Source organism: Oncorhynchus masou, chromosome 6 (assembly GCF_036934945.1).
Source record: "Oncorhynchus masou masou isolate Uvic2021 chromosome 6, UVic_Omas_1.1, whole genome shotgun sequence".
NCBI classification, from domain to species: Eukaryota; Metazoa; Chordata; class Actinopteri; order Salmoniformes; family Salmonidae; genus Oncorhynchus; species Oncorhynchus masou.
In genome coordinates, this window is record NC_088217.1 from 78,894,048 (window position 1) to 78,912,559 (window position 18,512).

General features: G+C 45.1%; 1 protein-coding gene across 5 annotated transcripts; it reads right to left on the reverse strand.

Moving 5' to 3' along the window:
• Positions 1 to 581: 581 nt before the first annotated feature.
• On the reverse strand, positions 582 to 14,053 carry LOC135542721 (CRACD-like protein). 5 transcript variants are annotated; one of them, XM_064969861.1, is made up of 11 exons: positions 13,795 to 14,053; positions 7,471 to 7,548; positions 7,102 to 7,258; positions 6,831 to 6,966; positions 6,572 to 6,733; positions 6,259 to 6,327; positions 5,934 to 6,128; positions 4,388 to 5,792; positions 4,057 to 4,101; positions 1,441 to 2,051; positions 582 to 1,258 (listed from the first exon to the last, which is right to left on the reverse strand). In XM_064969861.1, the coding sequence occupies exons 2-11, from the start codon at positions 7,517 to 7,519 to the stop codon at positions 1,109 to 1,111; spliced, it is 2,979 nt and encodes a 992-aa protein (XP_064825933.1). In that variant the 5' UTR covers positions 7,520 to 7,548; positions 13,795 to 14,053; the 3' UTR covers positions 582 to 1,108. The 5 variants fall into 5 exon arrangements, with proteins under 5 accessions (XP_064825933.1, XP_064825931.1, XP_064825932.1 ...); XM_064969859.1 differs by having other exon boundaries at positions 4,057 to 4,125; XM_064969860.1 differs by lacking the exon at positions 13,795 to 14,053 and adding an exon at positions 12,303 to 12,417 and having other exon boundaries at positions 4,057 to 4,125.
• Positions 14,054 to 18,512: the final 4,459 nt, after the last annotated feature.

Below are 18,512 nucleotides of genomic sequence, written 5' to 3' on the forward strand. Positions count from 1 at the left end.
TGGTAAATCTGGTGCAGTCCGCGAGGAGGAGATACACTGCATTACTTCATGCAGCTGGTGGCCACACCAGATATTGACTGTTAATTTAGATTTGAACCCCCCCCCCCTTTTTCAGGGACACATTATTCCATTTTTGTTAGTCACGTGTCTGTGGAACTTGTTCAGTTTGTTTCAGTTGTTGAATCTTGTTATGTTCATACAAATATTTACACGTTAAGTTTCCTAAAAGTAAATGCAGTTGACAGGGAGAGGACGTTTCTTTTTTTGCAGAGTTTTGCCGTACCAGGCTGTGATGCAGCCCGACAGTATACTCTCGATGGTGCTCCTGTAGAACACTGTGAGGGCCCTTGGGGACATGCCAGATTTCTTCAGCATTCTGAAGTTGAAGAATCTCTGTCGTGCCTTTTTCATTATGGTGTTCGTGTGGTTAGACCATTTCAGATTCTCTGAGATGTGTACGCCAACGAATTTGCAGTTATTGACCATTTCCACGATGGCCCTATTGATGAGGCAGACCCATTCTGGTTGATAATAGCTCATTGATGATTGATTGAAACGAACACAATTCAAAATAGTCAGAATACAATTGACAGTATATTTATTCCAGACAACACTTTGAGACAGTTGTTCGAAGGGATCTAGCATGGAGTGATATGTCAAAAGCAGTGAAAAAATTGAAGTGGAGTTTGAACCAGCAACCAACAAGTTACAGGACAAAGGTATGCCCTCTTGTGCCATAAAAGTCCAGACCTCTTGGTTTAGTGATGTTATATGCAGTAAAATATGATATGAAGTGAAATATGAAGTGATATATAAGTGAAATATAAGTCGTTTTTTTAATATTTAATGGTTAGAAGAGTAAGGCACAGTAATGGGAAATGGGTTTTAAACTCTGAATCCGGTAGGTTCAAATAACACATTCAGCAACAAATCTTATTTTATTTCAGTTTTCTCCTTACTCTTTAGGAACCCCTTTACCTCCCTCACACACACACACACACACACACACACACACACACACACACACACACACACACACACACACACACACACACACACACACACACACACACACACACACACACACACACACCCACGTGCATTTCTCTTAGTCCATAGCCATGTCACTCCAGGCCAGAGATTTCCTCTTGGCAAGTTCCATCCAGGTTGGCTGACCCCGGTATGACGATGATGACGATGAAGAAGGTATCTCAGGCTTTGAGATGTGAATCTCAATTTGACCATTGCTAGATTCCTCCTAAGATAAAATACAGAGATGACATATTACTAACTAAACTGGCCACATTACATCTTAGTTACAAAATGAAGACTTACTCTGGTTGAGTCAGTTGTTTTTCCTCACCACGTGAACTGACCAGGAAAAATGAAAAACGCCAAACCCTAGTGGGGGGGGGGGGGGGGGCACAGTCAAATATTTACCATAGTCCCAGTCGGGAGCGCTCTTTCTGTCCATTTCTCCACAGGCATCTTCCCAGCTCTCTTCAGAGACGTGGAGGATCTCTCAGACACTCCTCGTAGAGTTGGTCTGGTTGGCATGTGAGGTTGGGAGGACGGTTGTGTCAGCTGTTGAGCTGTTCCTTGTGGTGTCGGTTGTGATGCTGTTTGTGTGTTAGGCTGATCTGAAGGCAATGTTTTGAGTTTAGCTGTCAGATGCATTCCCCATAGGATTGGTCTAGCGATTGGTATTGGTTGAGATGGTGATTGTATCACTGGGGGTGATGTTTGTTTTTGCGAGGCTGTTTTTGTGCTTGGCTGTGATTGTGATGGAGGTTGTGTTGATGGCTGAGCTGTTGGTTGTAATCTTGGCTGTGGGGCTGGGGTTGGAGCTGGCCGTGGTGATGTGGTGTACTGGGGCGTTGTTGTCCCCCCTGTCCCAGCCTCTGTCTCTGGACTGAGATGCTGTTGGAAACTCCTGGTCTTTTCCGGGGCCATGGACATGTAGACAGGCTCCGATCCAGCTGACCCATTAGACCCAGGGGTCTCAGCCCCTCTTGGGAGCCCCAGAGCAGGTCTGAAGGAATGGCCTTTGTCTGAGGAACAATGGGTGACATTATCTAAATCAAATCAAGCTTTATTTAAAAGATACTGTGATGTTTGAGGACTGGAGTTGTGAATCCATTACTTAATCAGATCATCCTAATTTATTCTGTGGTTCATTTGGTTTGGTCGATATTGGCGATATTATGATTGAGGTTGTTGTGGCAGAATCAGAATTCTTGAGGTAACATTTTTAAATAAGATGTTTTATTCATTTTATTGCATGCTTATGTGAGATATTTGTAATTAGAATGTCTTCTTTTGGATAATACTGTTTGCAGTTTATCTGTGAATGTGTCTGTAAACTATTCCTAAACCATGTGAAGGGATGGTGTGATAAATGGGGAACCAGATAGGTGGCTCCACAATGTCTGTGTGCCAGTCACTGTCTCTCTGTGATCTTGTCCAGGAGGGGGTGTATTTGATATATGCTAGTGGATGAGGTTTTGTTTTTGGTCCTGAGTGGTACCAAGAGCGAGATAAGAACATAGTTTAGGAGACAAAGCTGAACGATAATTTATAGCCAATGCTGTCTGGCTATGTGTGTCTTTGCTATAAAGGATCTCAGTTGCAATGTGTAAGCACCTTCAGAGAATTCATTTATATATACTGAATTGATCTGAGAGTCACAGGGTTGTGATGGAGCTCATATAATTAAATATGGACTTTGTGATAACTCTGATTTGTGTGTGGTTTTCTCTCATGATTTGGTAATACAGGAAATTTCCACTACAAGGTGAAACAGAGATCTTATTACAAACAGTGCCCCCTGTAATAATTTGGACAGTGAAGCATGTTTTCTTCTTTTGGCTCTATACTCCAAAAGCTTGGACTTTGAATAAAACAATGACTATGAGGTTAAAGTACAGACTTTAATATGAGGGTATTTTCATCATATCGGGTGAACCGTTTAGAAATTACAGCAATTCCCTCCATTTTAGGTAAGCAAAGGATTTGGGACAAATTCACTTATATGTATTAAAGTAGTAAAAAGTTAAGTATTTGGTCCCATATTCATAGCACGCAATGACTACCTCAAGCTTGTGACTACACATTTGTACATTTTCTGTCTTTTTTCGATTGTGTTTCAGATTAGTTTGTTCCCAATAGAAATTAATGTTAAAAAATGTGTTGAGTCATTTTGGAGTCACTTTTATTGAAAATAAGAATAGAATATGTTTCTAAACACTACCATGCTACCATGACTATGGATAATGCTGAATGAATCATCAATAATGATGAGTGAGAAAGTTACAGATGCACAAATATCCTCCCCCCCCCCCCAAAAAAAAAAAAATGTAATGGTGTGAGGTTAGCATGTCTTGGGGGTAGGATATTTGTGCATCTGTAACTTTCTCACTTTCAGGATTATCAGTAATCATGGTAGCATCCACTTCAATGTAGAAGTGCTTAGAAACATATTATATTCTTTTTTACAATAAAAGTGACTCAAGAATGACACAATGCATTATTTACCATTCAATTCTATTGGGCACAAAATTATCTGAAACAACCAAAACAAACAGCAAATGTAAGCATCCAGCAAATTTGTAGAGTCACGAGATGTATGTAGTCATTGAATGCTAGGAATATGGGACCAAATAATATCCATTTTACTACTTTAATAAACATATAAGTGAATTTGTCCCAATACTTTTGCTCACCTAAAATGGGAGGACTATATACAAAAAGTGCTGTAATTTCTCAACGGTTCACCTGTAATGGATGAAAATACCCTGAAATTAAAGCTGACAGTCGGCACTTTAACCTCATAGTCATTGTATCATTTAAAATCCAAACTTTTGGAGTATAGAGCCAGAGGAAGAAAAAATGCTTCACTGTCCCAATAATTACAGAGGACACATATTATTATACAGATCTGGATCCAGTTTTGATTGGAGGGGAAATTTCCCACTGATTCAGAAGTGCTCATTATACTGTAACTACTATTGTATGATTATTAGAGAAGTGTTCAGTGGTTCAGTGGATATATGTTACCTGGGTCTGAAAAGGCATCTACTACCAGGTCAGTATCATCATCATCCAAGGATAGAACCAAGACAGTGCCTAGAGGTGAGTACATGCTATTGAAACAGGGCCCTCAGTAGACTGACATAGCTGCAACCGCGTGAGCTAGAACAACGTGTTAGCGCGAAGTTAGTTAGTGCATAGTCCAAGTTAATAGTTATTCAATATAGACTCAGCGATATGACGTAGATTCAGAAAGTAAACAGCGTAGTAGGTCAATTTCCGCAACAACTCAGAGCGTTGAACGCGAGGCTCAATTTCTCCCCTGAACTATCGACGACGTTCTCGAGGACACACATACCTTGGTTCTCGTTGAGTCTGTTTCTGTCAGGGGTGTATGAGGGGGGGCAGTCAGACACTTGTGACGGGCCCTTCCTCGAAGCCTTATTTGCCAAGTCACCCTTGACCTTTGAACTTGTGCCAATTCCGCCTTTGACTGGTTCTGCAGTTGTTGAGACAATATGACACTTAACCCTGAATTCTTGGTCCCTTTCCAAGCGATACTTCAGAGACTGAGAAGTGGTGCGCAGCTTCACTCCAAAAGCACTCCTCCTCTCCTGCTCCTGCTCCTTCTCCTGCTCCTCATTTCCCTCACTCTGCCCATCCCTTTTCTCTCCTCCCTTCAGTCCTGTCTCCTCCACGACTTCTACCTCTGTTTGTACTTTTCTCTCCTGAGGTGAGGGTTGTGGTTGGTTTTCCTTCAGGCCTTTAAATGTGTCCTGCTCTGGTTTTACCTCTTGCCTTCTGACAGACTCCTGATGAGGGTTCTTGGCCACCAAACCCTCCCCTCCTTTTCCTTTTGCATTCATCTCCTTGTTTCTCGTCCCTGTGTGGGCTCTGCCAGTGGCACTCTTGGAACGCTGTCTCAAGGAGGAGGTGGAGAAACTGTTTGCTCTAGGCAGTGTGTCTTCATGGCCAGTAGGTGGCTCTCTCCTCCTCTGCACCAGGTCCAATTTGGAGGTTTCTTCATTAACGCCCGACAGTGAGACTGCTGTAGTCTCTTTGACAGACTCTCTCTCAGAAGCAGGTCTCTGTGTTTGTCTTATAATGCGAGGGGCAGGGGTAGGTAGAGCAGAGTGGTGTGTAGAGCTGCTGGTGTCCGCTAGGCTCACACCCTGTGTGTTTCTGCTCAACCTGTCTCCCTTGTTAGAGGTGGCTGGGGTCATATTCTCCTCTGGCTTCTCTTTTGAGGGAAGTTGATTTGTGGTGGAGTCTGATCCATAGACAGGACTGAGAGGCCTGGAGAGGGTCTTTTCAGATGCAGACCCAGGCCGACTTCCCTGGTCTGAATTATCCTGGATGAGAGTTCTTGGGCGTTTGACCCGGATAGGTTCCGGGGGCTTCTGTGGCTCCTCCACTGCTGCTGAAGGGGGAGTGGACAGGCTCGGGGTCTCCAGGATGGAGGTCTTGGTCATGGGTTCTGGTAGAGGAGAGGTCATAGCCTGGAGGTAGAGAGGGTTGGTGGTGACGCGTCCCTCTGTCTCGGAGGACTCTTGTCTCTGTAATACCTCTTTATGGCCACCAGGGGGTACTGACTGCCAGGGCTTCTCCTCAGAGTCTTTTGGAGATGAAGAGAACGGTCTCTCCCTCTCCTCCTCTTCCTCTCTGTCCTCGTCCCCTGTTCCATCCTGCTCTTCCTCCCTCTCAGACAGGGGCTGGTCTGGGTCCAGGTCACTCAGGCTCTCTGAGCCAAGTCTGCTTGCTCTCTAGTAATGACACAGACAAGAAAAACAGCCCGTTAAACCATGGTCTTATATTTACACTGTAATGAAGGTATTAGAGATTGAAATGCTGCCCAGTACCCACTATGTGGTGTTTTGATGTTACACTACACAGTGAGATCTTACCAGGGGACCTTTCCTTCCCTTGGCGCTGGCCCTCTGGTTCCTGGGTTTAACAGACATACGGTGACGGGCGGCAGAGCTGTCCAGGCTAGGAGTGTACTGGGCTGGGCTGGTGAAGTCCACTGCAGGGGAGGGCTCTGGATCACAGGGGGAAGCAGGATTCGGGGAGAGAGGACGGGAGGAGGGCTGGGAGAGGCACTGAGGAGAAAGTGGAAAAGCACATTAACAACTGAAATGGACCCAACAAACATGTTTTCGGTGAATGTTGGTAGGATGATCAGTATGTGAATGTGGGATGTGGTGTAACGCAGACAGGAAGTTGCATCACCTGTTCCTCCTCCTCACTTCCTGTCCCTGCTAAACTCAGAGAGCTATGGTGCCTGTGAGTGTATGGGAACTGGGGATGGAATGGAGGGAGAGGTATCAGTCCCACAAGGTGGTGGAAGAGTAATGAGGAATGATGATGATAATGGTGATGATTACATTGTTTTTTGCTTGCAAGTGTACCAACAGACTCTACTGACGACAGCAAGGTTTGTTCTCTAAAAATAGATGTTATCTCAATGAGACTATCCAGGATAAATACAAGTTAGATCAATCGTATCTCTGTGTGTGCAATATATGTGATCAGCTCCATTCACCTTGTAGGAAGGCCCCTGTGCTGTTCGGTCATGGAACAAGATCTCTGGAGGGCTCTGGGGCAAACCATCATCCTCAGAGGTGGCTCCAGAATCTTCCATTCTCTTTCCAGGGATCAGCAAGGGGGGAGGGCCCAGACACATGTTCTGCTTCCGCAGTTTCAGCTGCCCAATCAGAAACAGTGCATGTGTGATGAGCACACTCCTGGACCAATCACAACAGTAGATTAGACTATAAGGACCCTCCCACCTACGGATTCACCTGCAGTTCTTGTATCCTGCCGTGTATGTTCTCCTGAGACAGAACCCTCGTCGGCTCAGAGGAGCTCTGTGATTGGTCAGCCAGGAAGATGCTGTCATGTGACAGAGCTCTGGACCCCAGTGTATTTGGACCGCCCCTGTAAGTGACACAGGCCAAAAATATGTTTACTACATACATACAGTATTTCCCAGTGGACATGCTACTTAAACTTGATAACTTGATCAACTGATATGCTACTATTTCCAGTGAGTGAAAGAGGTCAGATGCTTACAAACAGTCATCCTCTGAGTCGTCGTCTCCCGGAGCTATGACATCAGCAGCGACATCACTGGCGGACTGGCTCTGCTTCATCCGTCCTTCAGTCTCCTTCCTCTTCAGACGCCCAAACAGACGACTCTTCAGCAGCTTGAACCGAGACTTCTTCCTCCCTGAAACCACCACGAAGTTACTGTCCTACATTTGGTTTTGTTTGCAGAGTCAGACATGAGACTTTTGCTGTGAAGTTCATTCCTGTTAGCATTGCATAATACACTGTATATGAATGGTGCATTAGGAGTGAATGATTTGCCAGCTACGTATCTCTGTTTACATTGGTTTAGGCATGTCAATAATTCAAAAAGAAAGTAGACAGGTGTTCTACCTGTAAGCTCTTCTCCTGAGTCCTCCACTTCCCCAGCGTTAGTATCCATGACAGGAGACTGGAGTTAGCTGCTCCTACCTAGGAAGAGAGACAGGGCAAGACAAAAACCATTCAACAACATCGTATTTAGCAACGCCAGAGGGTTGTGTTTGAACAATGGCTCTTCCTGTGAGCCATTCAGGAGCCAGTAGACTGCAGGTTACAGCTCACCTCTATCACACCATTCCCTCCCTGGACAAAGTGTGCTTTCAGGACAGGCCTCAGACTTACAGCCTGAGTATTGGTACTGTGCACACACTGCCAAATATACCTCTGTCTATACCCCCTGGTGATGTGGGTTGGAGCCCTGTCTCAGCCACCCTCTGTCTATACCCCCAGGTGATGTGGGTTGGAGCCCTGTCTCAGCCACCCTCTGTCTCAGCCCCCTCTGTCTATACCCCCTGGTGATGTGGGTTGGAGCCCTGTCTCAGCCCCCTCTGTCTATACCCCCAGGTGATGTGGGTTGGAGCCCTGTCTTAGCCACCCTCTGTCTCAGCCCCCTCTGTCTATACCCCCAGGTGATGTGGGTTGGAGCCCTGTCTCAGCCACCCTCTGTCTATACCCCCAGGTGATGTGGGTTGGAGCCCTGTCTCAGCCACCCTCTGTCTCAGCCCCCTCTGTCTATACCCCCTGGTGATGTGGGTTGGAGCCCTGTCTCAGCCCCCTCTGTCTATGCCTCCCTGTTGATGTAGGTTGGAGCCCTGTCTCAGCCACCCTCTGTCTATACCCCCTGTTGATGTAGGTTGGAGCCCTGTCTCAGCCACCCTCTGTCTATACCCCCTGTTGATGTAGGTTGGAGCCCTGTCTCAGCCACCCTCTGTCTATACCTCCCTGTTGATGTAGGTTGGAGCCCTGTCTCAGCCCCTTCTGTCTATGCCTCCCTGTTGATGTAGGTTGGAGCCCTGTCTCAGCCCCCTCTGTCTATGCCTCCCTGTTGATGTAGGTTGGAGCCCTGTCTCAGCCCCCTCTGTCTATGCCTCCCTGTTGATGTAGGTTGGAGCCCTGTCTCAGCCACCCTCTGTCTATACCCCCTGTTGATGTAGGTTGGAGCCCTGTCTCAGCCACCCTCTGTCTATACCCCCTGGTGATGTAAGTTGGAGCCCTGTCTCAGCCCCCTCTGTCTCAGCCCCCTCTGTCTCAGCCCCCTCTGTCTCAGCCCCGTCTGTCTCAGCCCCCTCTGTCTCAGCCCCCTCTGTCTCAGCCCCCTCTGTCTCAGCCCCCTCTGTCTCAGCCCCCTCTGTCTCAGCCCCGTCTGTCTCAGCCCCCTCTGTCTCAGCCCCGTCTGTCTCAGCCCCCTCTGTCTCAGCCCCCTCTGTCTCAGCCCCCTGTCTGTCTCAGCCCCGTCTGTCTCAGCCCCCTCTGTCTCAGCCCCCTCTGTCTCAGCCCCCTGTCTGTCTCAGCCCCCTCTGGCCCCTCTGTCTCAGCCCCCTGGAGCCCTGTCTCAGCCCCCTCTGTCTCAGCCCCGTCTGTCTCAGCCCCCTCTGTCTCAGCCCCCTCTGTCTCAGCCCCGTCTGTCTCAGCCCCCTCTGTCTCAGCCCCCTCTGTCTCAGCCCCCTCTGTCTATGCTCTTACAAGCTGTCTCCCTCTACATTTCCTGCACTACTGTCAAAAATACTAAAAACCATTAAATATACGTATATATATATTAATGCATTGTTTGTCAACAGATTTTGGAGTTGTCGTATTTTAATAACATGTATTTATTTATTTAATAATTAATAATAGCACATTCGATAATCCAGCCGACATACCAGTAAATTACTTGATTGATAATAAAGAGTTTCACACACTCTTTTCCTTGAACGAGCTGATAACACCTCTAAACTAAGCCAACGTTTATGAAACCTAACAAACCTGATAAATGGTCTACTTTTTGTCAGGCGTTAGATATTAGCTTTGCTATTGTCATTGTTCTAGCTATGTATAGTTAATAAATAAGCGCTTTTCATTTGATGTAACATTTTCTCAAGTCAAGTTTGCCAGTTCAGTGATTATTGTGTCAGCAGATCCAATTAGTTTCAACAGTATTTCTCTTTCAGCAGATATCATGGAGCGTTTGATTAGAGCAAGCGGACCAGACAAGAGGCTTTCAGCTCCTGTGTTGACTTTGTGCCTGGTCCTGAATAGGAGTTGCCTGGCAGTCCACTGGTGACGTGATGTGACATTAAATAACAAGGAGACAAATTAAACACGACCCCACCAGTTCAACCTTTCCCAGACTCATAATGCTTACACACACACACACACACACACACACACACACACACACACACACACACACACACACACACACACACACACACACACACACACACACACACACACACACACACACACACACACACACACACACACACACACATACACATACATACATACATTCATACATACATACATACATACATACATACATACATACATACATACATACATACATACACGCGCACAGCTCCTTCACACAATGTCTGAAAGAAGACAACAAAAACCAGAGGTTCACCAGAGTTCTAAGCACCCCCAAACTCCCCCAATCCATCTTTCTCCAAGGCGTATACAAGCAGGGAGAACTCAGGGAGAAGACTGGGTTAGTGCACTGAACCCAGCCACCAAACCACATGCAGCAACCCTGTCTAATACAGCAACCCTGTCTAATACAGCAACCCTGTCTAATACAGCAACCCTGTCTAATACAGCAACCCTGTCTAATACAGCAACCCTGTCTAATACAACAACCCAGTCTAATACAACAACCCAGTCTAATACAACAACCCAGTCTAATACAGCAACCCTGTCTAATACAGAAACCCAGTCTAATACAACAACCCAGTCTAATACATCAACCCTGTCTAATACAGCAACCCTGTCTAATACAGCAACCCAGTCTAATACAACAACCCTGTCTAATACAGCAACCCTGTTTAATACAACAACCCAGTCTAATACAACAACCCTGTCAAATACAACAACCCTGTCTAATACAGCAACCCTGTCTAATACAGCAACCCTATCTAATACAGCAACCCAGTCTAATACATCAACCCTGTCTAATACAACTATCCTGTCTAATACATCAACCCTGTCTAATACATCAACCCTGTTTAATACAACAACCCAGTATAATACAACAACCCTGTCTAATACAGCAACCCTGTCTAATACAGCAACCCTATCTAATACAGCAACCCAGTCTAATACATCAACCCTGTCTAATACAACTATCCTGTCTAATACATCAACCCTGTCTAATACATCAACCCTGTTTAATACAACAACCCAGTATAATACAACAACCCTGTCTAATACATCAACCCTGTCTAATACAGCAACCCAGTCTAATACAGCAACCCAGTCTAATACAGCAACCCAGTCTAATACAGCAACCCTGTCTAATACAGCAACCCAGTCTAATACAGCAACCCTGTCTAATACAACAACCCAGTCTAATACAGCAACCCAGTCTAATACAACAACCCTGTCTAATACAGCAACCCTGTCTAATACAACAACCCAGTCTAATACAGCAACCATGTCTAATACAACAACCCAGTCTAATACAGCAACCCTGTCTAATACAGCAACCCTGTCTAATACAGCAACCCTGTTTAATACAACAACCCAGTCTAATACAGCAACCCTGTCTAATACAACAACCCAGTCTAATACAGCAACCCTGTCTAATACAGAAACCCAGTCTAATACAACAACCCAGTCTAATACATCAACCCTGTCTAATACAACAACCCTGTCTAATACAGCAACCCTGTCTAATACAGCAACCCAGTCTAATGCAACAACCCTGTCTAATACAGCAACCCTGTTTAATACAACAACCCAGTCTAATACAACAACCCTGTCTAATACAGCAACCCTGTCTAATACAACAACCCTGTCTAATACAGCAACCCAGTCTAATACAACAACCCTGTCTAATACAGCAACCCTGTTTAATACAACAACCCAGTCTAATACAGCAACCCTGCTCTGCATCTAGCTGTCAACTGGAACATAATCTCCCTGCAGAGTAGAAGACTAAAGGTCGGTGCAGCTCACTGAGCAACCCAACTACTGAACCACACACAGCAACCAGGCCTTGAACCTTGAACCCTGGTGCCCAGCAGAATGGATATCTGCAGAGAACAAGCCCAACAATAGGGAACAGCAGGGGTGTCTCTGGTGAAATCCTATCCTGCAGCTACAGGATATCACTGAAGCTGGCTGGCCAGTCCTGATCCAGCTAGCTACAAACAGCACAGTACAGATGCCGTATCTTAACTTGATCATCCCGTTGTTGAAGGAATGGTAATTTCCACTTTAAAATGTCGATTTTGTCGACTCGATTTGCCCTAATGATAAATGTATCAACCCCTAAAAAACATGTCCATTAATTATAATACACATAACAATTCACATTTCCTGTTGCTGCAGGATTATATTTATTCTGTTTTATCTGGCTCAAATTAAGATACGGCATCTGTATACTATGTATGCACTCTGTGGTAGAAGAGCCTTTAAGAGCTATAGAGTTCAGCTAACTATCCTCCTTGTTGGCACCAAACGTTCCATGATTAAAACATTCTAATTTGCATTGTAACTAGAAGTGTCAATGTCTCAGATGTAAGTTTTAGTGTCAACATGGTGTCTATTGAGATTCTAAATCAAGCCAAGAGACTGTATATGATGGCTGGCTCTCCATGGCTCTGTCTATCTGTGGATCTGGCGAGGATACGCCTGTATATTACTGTTTAATGAGATGATGAACTTGTGTAACCTTTTAGACCTCACACACACACACACACCTGCAGCTGCGACACCTCAGGTCCTCGAGTGCCTGAAGTGACGTCCGCATGGCCAGTTGTTCCCCCAAGGCTATAATGGAACCCCACAGCTGAGCTACTGTATAGATAAGAGGAAACCATCTACGTTTTACAGCGCCACGCATACAATAAAATTATCTGTTTAAATGTTTCCGGAGTGGAAATGAATCCGGCCATTTGAATAGAAATAGATTTCAGCTGTAGGCAATGAGTGAATTATTAACTGGAAATGGCTGTGAAAATACACCTGAATGTCTAAAGAACAATAAACAAAGAAATACATACATTTATGTAAATTATTTTTAAAGTTCAAAGTATAGAATATCTTAACATTTTATGACCTGCGTACCTCAGGAGGCTGGTGGCACCTTACCTGGGGAGGACGAGATTGTGGTAATGGCTGGAGTGGAAGGGGTGAAATGGTATCAAATACACCAAACACCTGGTTTCTATGTGTTGGATACCATTCCATTCGCTCCGTTCCAGCCATTATTATGAGCCATCCTCCCCTCAGCAGCCCCCACTGCTGCTTACTTACCATGGAAGTAAATAGAAACCAGGTACCAACATGGTCCCTCCCTGGAAAAAGCCTCTAAAAAGGAAGTGTGACTGATAAGTCCTACGTAACAGCACTGCACAATGAGAGCCAAGGGACTCCTCAGAGAGCCAAACAACACAAGCCCAGGGGACTTGACACTTTCAGCAAGTCTCCACACATCACAGCAGTGCAGTGAACACATGGAATATTACCTGTTGATAATGGAGGGACTAAGGTAGAGAGGTACCCCCGATAATCTATCTCTGGATACTAGACTAAAGCCATATGAACCAGAACTCAATGATTTTGTGCTCTCCCTTTAATAAAGGTCTTTTAACCAAATAGCCGTTATGAAATCTGATTGTCCAGTGAATGATCAGCGATTACTCTGGTCCTGTTCACAACCAGCATTATGCTTTATATACAGAGCAGTGTTGTTTACCAAAGGCAGTTTTATAAGATGACAATGAAGGTTAACTTAGGAAAGACGAACACTGTAATGGCAATCATCCTTGCTGGATGAGTGCATAGTGTTGTTTTTAAAGAAACAGGTTGAAGCCTATCTGTAGGCTTCTGGTTTGGCAGTAAAATAATCACACAGAATCTGGAGTTTTCAAAACCCTAGCACGTCCTTTTTTACCTGGAAAAAAACTCTCAAGATCATAACAGTTGTTATTGTTTAGGTCGTCAGATCTGATTTGATTCTTATAAGTTAATCCCATTTAGGAATGCAGAACTCGTGCTCAACACACTGTAGTTAGAAGTTCAAAGGTTATGGAACAAGAAACAGTTGAAATACTGTACAACACCATGGAAGATCATATGTTGCAAATTATCTTATCAATTATTATTTTTATCAACAGATACAACTGCGTGTGGGTGGTTTCGAGTTCATTTATAGTAAGAGTCAAGTTCAGTCGGGTGGAATTGTCTTACCCTGTTACTGGAGAGCAGCTGCTTCTTCTTCCTCTCTCTCTTTCTCTGATTTCTCTTTCTCTCCAAGGGGAGGATGTTTCCTTCCACGCACTCACACACATACTGGTCCTCAGCCACCTCACTACACCGCCATCTGCAAATGAAGGGAACGAGAGAAGGAGAGGTGATAGGAGAGAGGTGATAGGACAGAAAGGGAGAGAGGGAGTGGAGAGAGAGAGAGAGTGGAGAGAGAGAGAGAGAGAGGGAGAGAGAGAGAGAGAGGCACTGCAAGGGTAGTGTTCATAGGATCAGTGACAGGAGTGGAAAGCTGTCTTAAATGAACTGTGTACAGAGAACAAATGTGTTCAAATCAAATCAAATCAAATTTGTTTATATAGCCCTTCGTACATCAGCTGATATCTCAAAGTGCTGTACAGAAGCCCAGCCTAAAACCCCAAACAGCAAGCAATGCAGGTGTAGAAGCACGGTGGTTAGGAAAAACTCCCTAGAAAGGCCAAAACCTAGGAAGAAACCTAGAGAGGAACCAGGCTATGTGGGGTGGCCAGTCCTCTTCTGGCTGTGCCGGGTACAGATTATAACAGAACATGGCCAAGATGTTCAAATGTTCATAAATGACCAGCATGGTCGAATAATAATAAAGCAGAACAGTTGAAACTGGAGCAACAGCACGGCCAGGTGGACTGGGGACAGCAAGGAGTCATCATGTCAGGTAGTCCTGGGGCATGGTCCTAGGGCTCAGGTCCTCCGAGAGAAAGAAAGAAAGAGAATTAGAGAGAGCATATGTGGGGTGGCCAGTCCTCTTCCGGCTGTGCCGGGTGGAGATTAAAACAGAACATGGTCAAGATGTTCAAATGTTCATAAATGACCAGCATGGTCGAATAATAATAAGGCAGAACAGTTGAAACTGGAGCAGCAGCATGGCCAGGTGGACTGGGGACAGCAAGGAGTCATCATGTCAGGTAGTCCTGGGGCATGGTCCTAGGGCTCAGGTCCTCCGAGAGAGAGAAAGAGAGAGAGAAGGAGAGAATTAGAGAATGCACACTTAGATTCACACAGGACACCGAATTGGACAGGAGAAGTACTCCAGATATAACAAACTGACCCCAGCCCCCCGACACATAAACTACTGCAGCATAAATACTGGAGGCTGAGACAGGAGGGGTCAGGAGACACTGTTGCCCCATCCGAGGACACCCCCGGACAGGGCCAAACAGGAAGGATATAACCCCACCCACTTTGCCAAAGCACAGCCCCCACACCACTAGAGGGAAAGCTTCAACCACCAACTTACCATCCTGAGACAAAGCTGAGTATAGCCCACAAAGACATCCGCCATGGCACAACCCAAGGGGGGGCGCCAACCCAGACAGGTTGACCACATCAGTGAATCAACCCACTCAGGTGACGCACCCCTTCCAGGGACGGCATGAGAGAGCCCCAGTAAGCCAGTGACTCAGCCCCTGTAATAGGGTTAGAGGCAGAGAATCCCAGTGGAAAGAGGGGAACCGGCCAGGCAGAGACAGCAAGGGCGGTTCGTTGCTCCAGAGCCTTTCCGTTCACCTTCCCAATCCTGGGCCAGACTACACTCAATCATATGACCCACTGAAGAGATGAGTCTTCAGTAAAGACTTAAGGGTTGAGACCGAGTTTGCGTCTCTGACATGGGTAGGCAGACCGTTCCATAAAAATGGAGCTCTATAGGAGAAAGCCCTGCCTCCAGCTGTTTGCTTAGAAATTCTAGGGACAATTAGGAGGCCTGCGTCTTGTGACCGTAGCGTACGTGTAGGTATGTACAGTAGGACCAAATCAGAGAGATAGGTAGGAGCAAGCCCATGTAATGCTTTGTGTTGTGTTGTCCTGCATCATATCCCCTCTATACCTTTTAGGTTCTTCGGCAAATGTCTAAATTTATAGACATTTCCTAAGTTCTCCCATTCAAAAGTATTTAAATGTCTGAATGCAGTTACATATCTCAGTATGTGTTCATAAAGAGTTAATAATTCGAGTGAATAAGTCACTTTTCTCATAAGTTGTAATTAGTGACCCGTTGTAGGCGTTGGGTCTACCTGACAGCCTCCTGGGTCTACCTGAAAGCCTCATGTGTCTACCTGACAGCCCACCCACCCAATCAACGGTTAGGCGTCAGACAGCTGACCTTTCTGACACCACTACCTCTAAGAGTGTGGCCTTATGTTGCCTGTACAGGTGAAGGAGGAACCTGCACACCTCAGCCCGGAAAACATGGACTACCAGAGATAGAAATGTCCAATGTCTTGTGTGTTGCTCCCCAACAAAGAAGGCTTGTGTAAACATGAACCTCGCTGTCATGGTTTCCAGAGGAATGGTGTGACAAGGGAGAGGCGAGCTAACATCGGTTCGATTATTAACTATCCTAACTGAGACCCACTTCTTTCTCTCATATTTACGAAGAATATTGGGTGAATTCCAAATGAAGGTATTGCAAGGTACAGTATCTTCCCATTTCAAAGCTTTTCACATTCGTCTCTCAGAGTTCAGTGCATTTCTCAGTGTTCTTCACATACGTGGAACAATGAATGGCAACTTCTGCTGATCCATTATAATGGGAATACCACTGTCATTTTTACATTTGAATCATTTAGCAGATGCTCTTATCCAGAGCGACTTACAGTTAGTGCATTCATCTTAAGACAGCTAGGTGGGACAACCACACACAGTCATAGTAGGTACATTTTCCCTCAATAAAGTAGCTATCAGCAAAGTCAGCGCCGGTAAGAGGGAAAAAGTAAAGTGCGAGTGTTAGTTCACGATGGGGTGTGATTATTTAAGATACTCCTTGAAGAGGTGTAGTTTTAGATGTTTTCGGAAGATGGCCAGGGACTCTGCTGCCTTGGTGTCAGGGGGAAGCTGGTTCCACCATTGCTGTGCCAGGACAGAGAAGAGCATGGACTGGGCTGAGCGGGAGCTGCCCTCCTGTAGGGCTGGCAGAACGGAGTGCTTAGGTTGGGGTGTAGGGTGTTGAACATAGCCTGACGGTAGGGAGGGGCAGTTCCTCTTACTGCTCGGTAGGCCAGTACCATGGTCTTGTTGTGGAAAAAAATCCCATTAATATCCATTCTACTCTTTCTTTTCTATGTAGATGATTTCTGCCATTTTAAAGACCCGCTAGAACAGACATCATCAACCAGATTCAGCCTCGGGACGATGGTCAGGGGGCCAGAACATAATTACAAATCATTTGTAGACTGCAGATTGACCACAAGAAGCACAAACAGATCTAATATTTGACTAAAACATAATAATTTCAACCCTTGTTTACGTTTCTATAGGATCACATACACTGTGTATCTCTATCTTGCATAGGAATGTTTTGTAACAGATTTCCAAATTAACAATAAAATGAAATATAGAAAACTTGGGGGGACTAGAAATTCTGCTCTCCTGCATCCTGTAGTCAGGCAGAACCCTGCCATCAACCTGGCAGCAACCTTTGGATAGTCATTACCTTGGGCAGGAAGCAGACATTCAGCCTACCCAATCTACTTCTGAGACAGAACAGAAGTGTTATGACACACTGCTAGTCACACCATGAAACTACACACACACACACCCCTCCCCCATACTAATTTCTACAGAACGCCCTCCACAGGTATAACTAGCTGGTACCCCCCACTGTGTCTTCACTGCTCCCTCTCTTCCTGTTCTGCTTCCCTCTTCAGGGCTTTCCCATTTTAATGCTGAAGGTGACCTTGTTCTCACGTCTTTCCTGGTTATTGGTCTTATTTCATCTCTCCGAAGCACATCTTTCCACGTCCAATGAACCATAATATTACACAATGTCATAAAATAACGCTGGATAGAAACAGTGCAAGCTTCTTTTTGTTGTTGTTGATTGATGTGTGATGTGAGAGTATCTGTTCATGCCGTAGATACGGTATATTCAAATAGATTGCCGCTTGTGTTTCACAAACCCCTGTGATATTATCTTTCCTAATGATTGTAAATGCTGTTTCTCGTGTTGGGTGTACTGTGCCTGTCCAATCTGTTTAGTTTATTGCAGGATTATCATGTGTCTGTCTAGTCAATCAGTAAACATGGTGATCGGTCATAGCACGTATAACCTACTGTACCTGCCTTCTGTGTGGGGTGGGGCCCGGGGGAAACTGAACTCATCATGCAGCTAGCAGGTCTGCATACCGAACACATGCAGTCCGAGTCGGCCATAGCACTTTGGGGGCCCTTGTGAGCAAAACATTTTAGTGGCAGCAGAGAGAAAACATTTGTTTTAGTTCATTTCCTGCAGTTCTACACATTTTGCCTTGGGGCGTAGAGAAAATGTTGCAGTTTAAAGCAAGTTTGAGGCAATTATTAACATTTTGCCATTGGGCTGAGAGAAGACTTAAATTGTATATTTTATTTAAAAAAAACTTGTATTTAACCTTCATTTAACTAGGCAAGTCAGTTAAGAACAAATTCTTATTTACAATGAAGGCCTACTGGGGAACAGTGGGTTAACTGCCTTGTTCAGGGGCAGACCGACCGATTTTTACCTCGTCAGCTCAGGGATTCGATCCAGCAAGTTTTTGGTTACTGGCCCAACGCTCTCACCATGAGCCTAATTTCATGCAATTCTGCTCATTATGCAATGGGGCAGAGATAAATGAGCAGTGTTATAGCTAATTTCCTGCAATTCTATTAATTTTTGCCATAGGTTGGAGAGAAATAATTGCAGTTTTTAA

Coding starts and splice junctions, on each gene's coding strand:
- LOC135542721 (XM_064969859.1), bottom strand. CDS start 7,519: ATGGATACTAACGCTGGGGAAGTGGAGGACTCAGGAGAAGAGCTTACA. Junction 6,967..7,101: donor GACTCAGAGGATGACTGTTT/GTAAGCATCTGA, acceptor TGTCACTTACAG/GGGCGGTCCAAATACACTGG. Junction 6,328..6,571: donor CACAGGGGCCTTCCTACAAG/GTGAATGGAGCT, acceptor TTCCATCCCCAG/TTCCCATACACTCACAGGCA.